Here is a 12,905-nt window from a genome sequence, read left to right as displayed (position 1 = left end):
CGGAAAATGTGGAATCATTATTAGGAATACTGAAAGAATTTATATAGCATTCCCCAAGTTGGGGACAGCAGAGTGTTTATGGAAAATGAATTTTCATTGTACACCAGGCAGAAGAGATTTGGGGCACATACACAAAACTGGACTACACAAGGTGGAAATTATATTTCACAGGAACAGGTTATTTAATTAAAAGTTTTGGCATATATCCATTAACTATTTCAGATCATGCACCAATAAAAACTAAGATTCAAATGCAGACTAATGAACTGAAAATCAGACTCTGGCATTTTAATCTTATCTGTTAAAAAAGAGTGGAATTTAAGGGATGGGTAGTAGAAATTATTAGAGTTATTAGGGAAAATATAAATATCTTCAGAAGGGATTACTAGTTAGTGGGAAAATGAAAATGGAGTTTAAAACATGGTAGAAATAAGATAGAAAGATATGGGGGAACAAATGGGAATTATTTAGAAGGTTTGATAAAGAACAAAATCATGTCCAGGAGGATGAGGTGCCCAAAACAAAACCAATAAACAGGAAAAAAGCACCAGCAAGCCGTAACCACCTTAAAACATTTAATGTGTTCCACAGCAAGCAAAGCACAACACAGCACACAATGATTCATTGTGTGCTGTGTTGCACTTTGCTTGTTGTGGAACACATTAAATGTTCTAAGGTTTGATAAAGGTTAAAGCATTGCAGAATATAGGAAATCTCACAGAAAAAGAAAAGGAGCAACTACAAAACGCCCAAGTCAAAATAATGAAGCATTTGGATGATATACATCGTCTTGTCAGTCAATGTTTACTACATAAGAACCAGTAAGAACAACTGTTTTCAAGGGTGATGCACTAACATTAGTTAGCTCCAAAAAAGTTCCAAAAAAGTTTAATGTGAAGCACTTTTCGTCTTCCACCTTTGGAAGACTTCATCAGACAAAAGAAAAAAACTTCATACACAGTTTTAAAATGAAAAAGGTGCCAAAGCAAAGTACAGTAATTGGATTCAGCCACCAGTTAAATAATTAAGTGTTCTGCATCAAAAACCTTTTTCTTGTGTTAAAAAAGCTCATGTCAGCAAAATAAAATCATGCATTTAAAACTTCTGTTTAAAACTTTCATTTTAGAAAAAACAAAATGCAAAACTGTACTCTAAGTACAGAAATACTGAATGAAAAGCATAAATGTAGGAAAATGAGAAGTTATGTACCTACCATAATGTTCCATGTTAGTTGTCTTCTTCTCGCCTTCTTTCTTGCTGGATGGGTTCGGAGCCGACCCTCGGCTCCGACTCGGCCTATACTAAAGCTCGAGAGCTATTTATACCGGCTCGAGGCTACCCTATATCCCACAATGCTAGGCGCTAACTACCCAGATCTCGTTTGATAGCTGAAACCATAGCAGTTCTGATCTCCAAAATAAGGAGAAGAGGAAACCTCACTCGTAAGTAACCTAGACCTATAGCTACCAGTAAGGATAGCCAAAGGGGGTTAATACTGAGGTAGGAAGAAGATCCCCAAGGATCCTTAAGGTCTCTCCAGGCTAGGGGGATGGAGGGTGGGATGCAAGAAAGAAGGCGAGAAGGCAACTAACATGGAACGTTATGGTAGGTACATAACTTCTCAATGTTAAGTTGTCAATCTCGCCTTCATTCTTGCTGGATAGGACCGCGTCCCTAGCACCTTCACCCTGGGTGGCTCATCGGAACAGACTCTTGAGAACGGTGGAACCAAAATTAGCCCGGCTTCGGGAGGCCATGTCTAATTTGTAATGAGAGATAAAGGTATGAGGGAGAGGCCCATGTGGCTGCCGCACAAATGGAATCTATTGGTAATCTAGCCTGAAAAGCTATTGACGTGGCTAAAGCTCTAGTTGAGTGAGCCCTGGGCCTTGATGGTAGCTTTTGGCGTCTGAGGTCATAGATGAAAGTAATCACAGAGGCCAGCCATCTAGAAAGGGTTACTTTGGAAACTGGAAGGCCTTTCTTCCTGCCGCATAAGATAGGAAGAGCTGTTCAGATTTCCTAGCTTGCTTGGTTCTATCCAGATAGTAACAGAGCTGACTATGAACGTCCAGAAAATGCAGCTTTTGTTCTGCTCTGTTGGAGTAGTTGGGGAAGAAAACTGGGAGATCAATAGTCTGGTTTAGGTTCGCCTCAGAAGAAACTTTGAGTAAAAAGGACGGGTTAGTCCTGAGGGACACACTGTCTTTATGGAAAACTAGATAAGGTGGACGAATGCAAAGGGCATGAAGTTCTGATACTCTTCTCACAGATTTTATGGCGACTAGAAAAAGAGTCTTCCAAGAGAGCAATTTCAAGGAGCGGGAAGCCGCAGGTTCAAAGGGGGGAAGAATCAAGGAAGTTAGAACCAAATTTAAGTCCCACTGAGGTGGGGGGGGGGGTCTCTGATTGGGGGCTTAAGCAAAAAGATACCTTTGAGAAAGGTTTTACAAAGCTTATGGAAACCATACCTGTCGAGGCCAGTAAAGAGCAATGAGGATCATGGTGGCTCTCACGGTGGTAGCTTTCTGAATCAATTGAGTGATTAATGGAAAGGCATACAAAAGTCCCCGGGGCCAATCGTGGACTAGAGCATCTCTGGGGGGGGGGGGTGGCCGGGAAGTGGGAAGAGAGTGAAGAAGTCGTGGCACTTGCTGTTTTGAGGTGTTGCAAAAAGATTGCAGCAAGGTCGACCCCATTTCTGAAAAATTTCTTCCACTACTGCTTGTTTGAGAGACCACTCGTGTGGCATGAGAATGGCTCTGCTCAACCTGTCCACTATGATGTTGGACTTCCCGGGGATGTGCGTTGCTATCAGAAACCGCTGAGAGGAGATCGCCCACTGCCATAGTCCGAGTGCCTCTCGACATAAGGGATAGGACTTGGTTCCGCCCTGCTTGTTGATGTACCACACTACGGACATATTGTCCGTTTAAACTGCAATAGTCCCGATGGGAAGAGAGTCCTGAAGGGCTTACAACGCTAAAAGTACTGCTCTCATCTCCAAGACATTTATGTGCAGGTGGCACTCGAAAGGTTGCCATGTGCCCTGGACCATCCAAGCCCTGAAAATGCCCCCCCCCACCCAATCAGGGAGGCATCCATTGTCACCGTGGCGACCGAGGGAGAAGGAACAAATGGTCTGCCCTGAAGGACTTGAGGGGAGACCATCCACCAAGAAAGGTGTTTCTTGCAAGACAGGGTTACTAAAATGTTGTGTGACATTGGATGCTGTTGAAAGGACTACTGGGAAAAAAGCATCCACTGAAGGATGCACATATGAAAGCGAGCTAGGGGAAGTAGAGTAATGGCTGCTGCCATGAGACCTAATACCTTCAGGACAAACCTGGCCTGGATTTTGTTGTTCTGAAGAAGGATGTGAACATGCCTGCGAATATCTAGAACTCTTTGATTGGTTAGTTTTGCGGAGAGCCGAACTGTGTCCAATGTGGCGCCTATGAAGGTAATAGACTGACAAGGCGACAAGGCAGACTTTTCGAAATTTATGGAGATACCTAGCCCTTTGCAAGTATGAATGGTGTAATCTCTGGAGAGGAGAAGCTGATGCCTGGTGGTGGCACTGAGGAGCCAGTCGTCTAGGTATGGAAACACCTGGAATCCTTGACGCCTCAGATGAGCCGTAACCGCTGCCATGCATTTGGTGAACATTCGGGGGGCTGTAGTGAGACCAAAGGGCAGGGCTCTGAACTGATAGTGACTGGCTCCCAGCCGGAAGCAGAGAAACCTCCTAGAGCGCCTGTGCATCTTGATGTGGTAGTACGCATCCTGAAGGTCTACTGAGCACATTCAATCGTCCTGACCCAGAAAGGGTAGAATGGACTGTAGCGTGACCATCTGGAACTTCGTTCTTCTGACAGACTTGTTTAGTCTGCTGAGATCCAATATTGGTCTCCAGTCCCCTGTCTTCTTTGGTACCAAAAAGAACTTGGAGTAGATTCCGGATCCTTGTTGGTCTGCTGGGACTGGCTGGATGGCTCTTTTTGTTAGCAGTTTTGATATTTCTAGTACTGCTTGTTCCCTTAGACTGGGTGGAACGTCTGGGAGGGGTCCTTTTGGTGGAGTTGGGGTGTGGATAAAAGGGACTTTGTAACCCTCAGATATAATCGACTGTACCCATTTGTCTTGAGTGAGTGAAAGCCAGGCTTCTGGGTACAGTGATAACCTTCCCCCGACTGCCTCTGAAGGCGGGCAGCTTCTCAGGGTTGCTGGAAGGGTTTGTCAGGAAGAGACTCGCTGCTACCCTGATTTTGCGGACCTCCTCTGCCCCTAGGGCTGCGTCTCTTATTGCCCCCCCCTGCCTCTAGAGGGGAACTAACCTCTTGCGTCAGGCGTGACCTCTTGGGGTTTGCGGAACCACATTTTCCCACCCTTCTGACCCTTAGGGTATGGTCTAGACGGGGTGGAAAAACGGACTCCCACGGCAGAGAGTCTTGCCTTCTTGCTAGCATTGGGTCAAAGTATCCTTCACCTGAGGTCCAAACAAAGCTGAACCGTCAAAGGGGGAATTAGTGAAGGACGCCTTAAAGGGGTCTGCAAAGTTACAAAGCCGCATCCAGGCGTGTCGCCGTAAGGCCACGCCTGTGCCTGCAGCCCTACTCGCCCCATCAGCCGCATAGGAAATAAGCCGCATGGAGGAGTTGACAATGGAATTCAGGGTTGCCAGCTGGGAGTTTATTTTGTCCTGAGACCCCGCAGCTGTTGGATCCTGTAAGACTTCACCCACTTCTTTGAGCATGTCTCTTTGAAGGCGGGTGAAGTGGCACAGATAATTCAGCGACCGCATGACAAAGGTCGCTGAAGAAAACATCCGCTTGCCGTACCTATCCATAGTCCTAGCCTCCTTGTTAGGAGGATGGACAGGTACTGAAGGATCAGCCAGTTCCATCTTAGTGGCTACAGCCACCACCATGGCGTCAACCGGGACACCCTTGGCTAAAAACTGTTTGTCCGAAGGGGCTGTTATGAGTTTTGAAGGCCTCCGTGGGGTAGGTTCCATCGTATCAGGGGCTGTCCACACCTTTCGCGCCACCACTTGCATGAGGGGGCAAAGGGCGGAGACACCCAGGAGGTGGAAGGGTGAGAGACAAACGCCTCTAGGTAAACCGACTCATCCTCGGAAGGATTAAGGATAGACCAAGTTCCCCCTCTGCTTCAGGATGTCAAGGATGTCTGAAAAGGAGACATCCTCAGAGGGGGACCGTGGAGACCCTACCAACTCATCCAAGTCGGTAACCGATGTAATGGACTCAGGGGAGTCCACATGCTTCTTCTTACATTTCCTCTTCCGAGGGGGCTCCCCTGACAGATCAGGGGAAACCTCGGAAGAGGAGGATATTCCCAATGGGGAAACCTGAGGCGTTGGATCAATGGTCAGGAATGAGAGGGTGGGTAGAGACCGCAGCAGGCACTACAGAGGGAGGAGCTGAGGGAGCCAACCGTGGAGCAGGCACAGGTGCCAGCACGCTCCTCATGACTTCAAAGGTGCCCCTATCAGGCAGGGTAGAAGGTCCCCGCTCCAAAGAGATAAGGACTTCTCCCGGCACTGAGAGGGACGGCTCCAAAGCCCAGGTCGGGGCCGAATTTACCAGCGCCGAAGCTCCGAGAGGGAGAACGGGGTCGGACAAGGGTCCGATGCCACTCGCCCCCTCGGAGCCGATGAGGAAGTCCATGCGCCCAGATCCCTCCAAGGATGGGACCATGGAAGAGACCGGAGCCGAAAGGTGAGGTATCGGCTCAGACGTGTCGATGGCCACGGCTCCCACAAGCTCCGGCTTCGAACTCAGAGGAAGAGTCGGAGGAGGAATCGAAGATGGGGTGGGAATAGCCACTGTCTGTTGAGAAGGGCTATGGAGCATCTGGGCTAGTGCCTGAGACTTAAGAAGTCTACTAACCACCCTCTCGAGGTCATGGTCTGAGAGCCTGGAAGACCTACAGGAACTGGTTCGATGGCTCCGCTCCGAGAGTAAGGGAGACCTCGGAACAGAGTGAACAAATTCCAAGGACGGAGACCTGGACCGTGTACGGCTGGCAGATGGCACCGCCACCACTATCGGCGCCGACTGAGTCCTTAAATCATCGGCTCCAGCTCGAGATGATGTAGAAGATAGAGTTTGAGAAATGTCGACTCCAGCCGGAGCCGATGAGGAAGACCGTCTTGGAAACATCGGCTCCGGCCGGAGCCAATGTAGCAGCAGTCAGAGCACCACCAGTCGAAGGCTCTGAACACTGAGCCGACGGCTTAGATGGCTTTGAAGGCTTCCCCGATGATGACTTGGTCGGGGAACCTTCAGGCTTTAATAAGCCCCTCAAAATCAACTTATTTCTGCGTTCCTGCAGGACTCTTGGACTGAATGCATGACAGACAGAACAAGAGTCCTACAGGTGCAGAGGGCCCAGGCAATAAACACAAGAAGTGTGACTGTCTGTCAGCAACATTTTCTGACAGCACGAGTCACACTTCTTGAAGCTTGAGACCCTGGTGTCTTTAGACATCCTAAAAAGTACAAAAAAAGGTACACAAACACACACACAGACACCCTTTAACACAAGCTAAGTCAGTCGCACAACAATTTAAACTGACAATTTAAAGTAGGGGAATAGGCCCAAAGGCCTAACCTTCTAACCAAAGAGGAGGTTAGGATTAAGGGATTAAAAGGGACCGGAAGGGAGATTAGCTATGAAGGGAAGATAATGGGATGGTCGCTAACAAAAAACTAACTAAAAGTCTGACTAAAAGGGTGAAATTCAAGAATTATAAAATCTAACCTGCAGAGCCGGTAAAAAAGCACCTCGCAGCTGTAAGCGGCAAACGAGATCTGGGTAGTTAGCGCCTAGCATTGTGGGATATAGGGTAGCCTCGAGCCGGTATAAATAGTTCTCGAGCTTTAGTATAGGCAGAGTCAGAGCAGAGGGTCGGCTCCGAACCCATCCAGCAAGAATGAAGGCGAGATTGACAACTTAACATCGTAGTTTTAAATATATGCTTGGAGTGTAAAAGAACGTAATAATAGTAATAAGTAGAAAATGAGTACAAATATAACAGACTACTGCTCACAACATCGAGAGGTGACAGTGTCTGAAGCAAAAATGTCAATAACTATGGACATGGTGTCAAATACCTAAAAGTATAAACACATACAGTAAACTGTGTTCTAAGACCTTAGAGGATCTGTGTTCTAAAAATGTTGAAAAATTTAAAAACAAATTTTAGTACTTGACTATAAAAATGTGCAAAGAAACTCAAGATGAAAAACAGGAATAAACTACAACAGTTGCTACCTTTTGCTAACATGAAATGAAATACTGTGTCACCTCAATAGACTTCTCAATTTCAAAATACAAGTCAAATATGTGACCTCGTTTAAACCAGGGGGGTGTAGGAATTCAGCCTTCAACCCCCCGGTTTAAACAAGGTCGCATCTTTGTCTTGTATTTTGAAGTTGAGAAGTCTATTGAGCAAAAGGTAGCAACTGTTGTGGTTTATTCCTGTTTTTCGTCTTTAGTTCCTTTGCACATTTTTATAGTCTAGTACTGAAAATTTGTTTTAGAACACAGATGCTCTGAGGTCTTAGAACACAGTTTACTGTATGTATTTGTACTTTTAGGTATTTGACACCCTGTCCATAGTTAGATATTTTTGTTTCAGACACTGTCACCTCTTGGTGTTGTGAGCAGAAGTCTGTTATATTTGTCTTCATTTTATACTTATTACTATTATTACGTTCTTTTCCTCTTTTACACTCCAAGCATATATTTAAAACTACGTTTCCTACATTTATGCATTTCATTCAGTATTTCTGTACTTTATGTTGAGTACAGTTTTGCATTTTGTTTTTTCTAAAATGAAAGTTTTAAACAGAAGTTTTAAATGAATGATTTTATTTTGCTGACATGAGTTTTTTTTAACACAAGAAAAAGGTTTTTGATGCAGAACACTTAATTATTTAACTTAGTATTTAATTAGTTAATTGAATGGTGGCTGAATCCAATTACTGTGCTTTGCTTTGGCGCCTTTTTCATTTTAAAACTGTGTATGAAGTTTTTTTTCTTTTGTCTGATGAAGTCTTCCAAAGATGGAAGACTAAAAGCGCTTCACATTAAACGTTTTTGGAACTTTTTTGGAGTTATTCTAGACAGATCGGAGCCTGTGTTGTTTTTTTCGTTTTGGAGAGTTTGTTGTTCGTTATTTTCAAACATTAGTTAACTGACAGACTTGTTTCAGACTTGCACAGAATGTAGGAAGACGATGGGAAGGATCAAGTTCACACCCGCAGACCAAAGCTCAATTACAATGCACTACTTTTACAACTATGCTGCACATCTGATCTTATACCTACCTTATTCCTTATAACTGTAAACTAGCAGGTCTGATAACATGTGACCAAATTAATACACAGACAGCCTCAATCAATTTCTCTGCTTATAAGCCTCAGTTAAACGTATAAATGAATGACTCAATCAAGAGAGTTTAACTAAATAAATACATGCCCCCCCTTTAGTAGATAAATATTCTCTAGTGTCTTACCCTTAGGAGGCATTAATTCAATGTGGTGAGTCTGGCAAAATTCAGCTGGGAAGATATAGGGGGAAGATGCATGGTAACAAAAGCACTCAGAACCATCACTGCTCTCAACACTCTCAACGGAAATCATTAGGTAGCCATCCAGTAGAACCTGATATTAAAATCAAGGAAAATAAAAGTTAAATTTCACCCACTATTATCCAGTTGTGGTTTAATACCTTAGATCAGCAGTCAGAGAAAGAAGGTTTTCTGTCCATTTTCTAATATTTTATTAATAAAGACAAACAGTTTAAAGAAACTCAATGGTTCAGTTATCACGATGAGAAACTTCACCTCAAGTGAGCAACACATGATAATTTATTTGAATTTAAAGATATTCAGAACCACTACAAATCTCACAGACTGGCTAACAGCTACAGTACATCTTAAAGACTTGCAGAAGGTGACATTTTACCGTAAGATCCTATTACTAATTTTTCTTAGAAGTTGCATCTCACTGTGTGTATATAACTGTCAATGCAGTGGCATGTAAAGAGTAACTCTGCTTTTACAACTAAAATTTTTAATAGCTCTTACTGCGACAGTTCTGTGACTTGCTGCACTACAGAAACCTGAACCAAGAAAAGAACTACTTGAAATAAAGATAAAGGGTGAGTACTGTACATGCTGCAAAGGTTTCCCTGTTTCTCTCAAAGATGTACAACCTTTCTGAATACTCAACATTATCATTTGATCTTTCAGGGGCGCATTGATTGTCTCCAGGTTCCCATTAAAACAACCTTCATAAAATACAATTGTGTAAGAACTTACCATAACAGCAGATGCTCTAATGATCACTGTTGCAGTGACTGATTGTGACATCCTGCCAAGGACTGCCATACATCTGGGCAACCTGGGTGCCTTCCTTGCGCAGTATGGCCAACATATGGCCTTAGCATGAAGGTGGGAGGTATATAAGGAACATACAAGCATGAAATACCACAGAACTTGCTTGACAAGGCGAAAGAACAGAAGCACGAGAGGCAACTATTTACATATATATGTCTTGCAGAGAGAAGGATTCGAACGACCACTTCAGCCAGGAAATCACAAAACAAATCTAACCAGGGGAAGGGAGGGTAGGATGTAAAACTGCAACAGCAATCAATAGGGCATTTACTGTTATGGCAAGTTCTTCAACAACTGTATTATGTCCTTCCAAAAGACTGTGGGCCTAGGCAAGGAATACAGTAAGAATGAAAATCCTTATGAGGTATTTGCTTCCTACAAGAAATACAATTGTTAACTTTTACTGACATCGGTCTAGAGCAAGAAAAAGTTTCCCCAACGGGGAAGCTTTATTGAAGACTTTGGATCTGAAATTCAATTTCGAAAATCTCAGGAGTCGGCCGACCGGCACTTGCAAACTGCTTTTGCTTCGGGCACCGCGCGGCAAGAAAGACTGAAGAAAATGGCATCGGCTGCATCTTATATACCCCTGGTGCACTGACGTCAGGGATGAGGCGACAGCAACAGACGCCGGACCAGGACTTTTGAATTCAGGCAGATTGCGGGTAGCCTGCCAGCAGGATAACCCAAGTGTAATGACTGCAACAGTGAAACACGATGAACATTTAAAGCTTATAGTTGAAGAAAAAAAGTTCCAGTCCAACAAGCCTTGAAGTATGGACCTAGCAAACCCTGCTTTGGATCTAGGGAACACACAAATTATAATGCTTGGTAAAAATGTGAAATGAAGATCATGTAGCTGCCTTTTAAATGCAGACATTTGAAAAACGCTCCCAAAGATGGTACAGCCCTAGTAAAATGAGACTTGACAGAAGCAAAAAGCCATCTCCCTTGAAAAAAATAACAGAAGGAAATGGTTTTGGAAATCTGGGAAACAATGGTTTGCTTAGAGACTGGAAAACCTTATTTGCTTTCTTGAAAAGACAAAAGGAAGTCTTATTTCTTAATGTCCTTAGTTTTGTCCATGTAAAAACTGAGCAGACTACTCGCATCCAAATAATGAGGTACTCTTTTATCCTCTATTTTAAAGAGAATGGAAGGCGAGAAGGAAGACTGATGGATTCAGGGATAATTCACTAACCATGTTAGGTATTAAGGAGGAATTAGCTCTAAGAGCAACCCTATCCCTATAGAAGGCCAACCTGGAAAGGGAGGAACACCATCAAAGTTTGAAGCTCTGACACTCACTTTACAGGGGTAACAGCCACTAACAGAACAGTTTCCCACGTACAAAGAAAGAACTCGCAGCTAGCTCAAAGGGAGCCAGACTCAGATTTTTCAGAACATAAAACTGTGGTCCCAAGGAAGAGGAGCAGGCTTTCTTTGTGGTCTGATATGGATGCCTTTCAAAAACTGCTTGACCTAAAAATGTGAAGAAAGGGGTGATTTAAAGACAAGACAGGCTGATGTAGCTGACAAATGAGCTTTCACAGAACAGCATGCCAAACCAGAGTTCGGTAACTCACACCAATAAGGATCCTGTCTCTTCCTTTTTCGCCAAAAAGTAAATATCGTCCATTTTGACACAAGATTTTCTGATAAAATGGATATAAAAAGTTTACACAACCCTGATAAAATGCCAAGTTTTTGTGATATAAAAATTCAGCCCACAATAAATAATTTCAAAACTTTTCCCACATTTAATGTGACCTATAACCTGTACAATTCAGTTGAAAAACAAGCAAATTTGTTAGGGGGAAAAATACAAAAATTAAAAAACGTAAAATACACTGGTTGCATAAGTGTGCACACCCTTAAACTAATAATTTGTTGTGCGCACACCCTCAAACTAATACTTTGTTAAAGCACATTTTGATTTAATTACAGCATTCAGTCTACTTGTGTACACACCTGCCATCAATTAAAGAGAGACTGATTAACTCCAAATAAAGTTCAGCTGTCCTAATAGGATTTTCCTGACATTTACTCAATTGCCTGCTACAACAAAAGCCATGGTTCACAGAGAGCTTAAAGCAAAGGGATCTCATTTTTGAAAGGTATCAGTCAGGAGAAAATCACAAAAAAATTTCCACAGCATTGGATATACCATGGAACACAGTGAAGACCGTCATCAAAAAGTGGAGAAACTAAGGGACAACACTGACATTGCAAAGAACTGGATGTCCCTCCAAAACTGATGAAAAGACTAGACAAAAAATGGTCAGAGAGGCTGCCAAGAGACCTGTAGCAACACTGAAGGAGCTGCAGGAATTTCTGTCAAGTACTGGTTGTGTACTACATGCGACAACAATCTTCGGTATTCTCCATATGTCTGGACTATGGGGCAGGGTTGCAAGACCGAAGCCTTTTCTTACACAGAAAAACATCCAGGCCCAGCTAAAATTTGCAAAACAATACATCAAGTCTCCCAAAAGCTTGTGGAAAAATGTGTTTATGGTCTGATGAGACCAAGGTTGAACTTTTTGGCCAAAATTCCAAAATGTATGTTTGGCACAAAAACAACACTTCGCATCACCAAAAGAACACCATTTCTACGGTGAAGCATGGTGGTGGCAGTATCATGCATTAGGGTTGCTTTTCTCTAGCTGGAACTGGGGCTTTAGTCAAGGTGGAGGGAATTATGAACAGTTCCAAATACCAATCACTTTTCGCCCACAATCTTCAGGCGTCTGCTAGAAAGCTGAAGATGAAGAGAAATTTCATCTTTCAACATGACAATGAACCCAAGCATACATCCAAATCAACAAAAGAATGGCTTCACCAGAAGAAAAAAAAGAAGTTATGTACTCACCATAACGTTCCATCTGAGTAGTTTAGACTTCATTTGTCAGCAACCTGTGGGTTTCAGATCTAATACGGATCTGAGCTAGCAGCTTCCCAAGCTAAAGATCCGAGCTCCAAGCTCCTCCCCTTACCCATACTACACGGCAACCTCCTTCCAATCCTCAGATCGAGTTTGCCACCCACTGCGTGTCACACAACAACCTAAGAGACATAACCTGACCAGAATACAAACTAGGCTCACCAGACCCAGGACACTGAGCCCAAAACAGAGACAAACCACTAAGGTCAGGGGGAAGGAGAGATGGAAGGTTGCTGACAAATGAAGTCTAACTACTTAGATGGAACGTTATGGTGAGTACATAACTTCTTTATCTGAAGTAGTTAACTTCATTTGATCATCAACCCATGGAACAGAGTCGCCAGCTACCAAAAATCTTGGGAGGCCCTTTAAGGAAGAATATTCCGGAGCACTGCAGAACCAAAAGAAGCCCTTCTTCTAGACACCATATCCAGTTTAAGTAATAAAAGTGTGAGGAAGCCCAGGTAGCCGCTGAACAAATGTCATCCACGGAAACTCTGGACCAAAATGCAGCAGAAGTAGCCATAGAAC

At 43.5% G+C, this 12,905-nt stretch overlaps 1 protein-coding gene across 1 annotated transcript in view; it reads right to left on the bottom strand.

The window, feature by feature from the left end:
• L3MBTL2 (L3MBTL histone methyl-lysine binding protein 2) overlaps positions 1-12,905 on the bottom strand; it is a 1,942,600-nt gene that overhangs the window by 659,803 nt on the left and 1,269,892 nt on the right. The window contains exon 10 of the mRNA XM_044087125.1: positions 8,505-8,693. Within this exon, the coding sequence (XP_043943060.1) occupies positions 8,505-8,693 (189 nt within the window). The remainder of the gene's footprint in view (positions 1-8,504; positions 8,694-12,905) is intronic.

This window comes from Protopterus annectens, chromosome 1.part1 (assembly GCF_019279795.1).
Source record: "Protopterus annectens isolate FY-2018-M chromosome 1.part1, PAN1.0, whole genome shotgun sequence".
In the NCBI taxonomy this organism is placed as follows: domain Eukaryota; kingdom Metazoa; phylum Chordata; order Ceratodontiformes; family Protopteridae; genus Protopterus; species Protopterus annectens.
The sequence above is the reverse complement of the archived record's forward strand: the minus strand, read 5'-3'. Positions and strand labels throughout refer to the sequence as shown.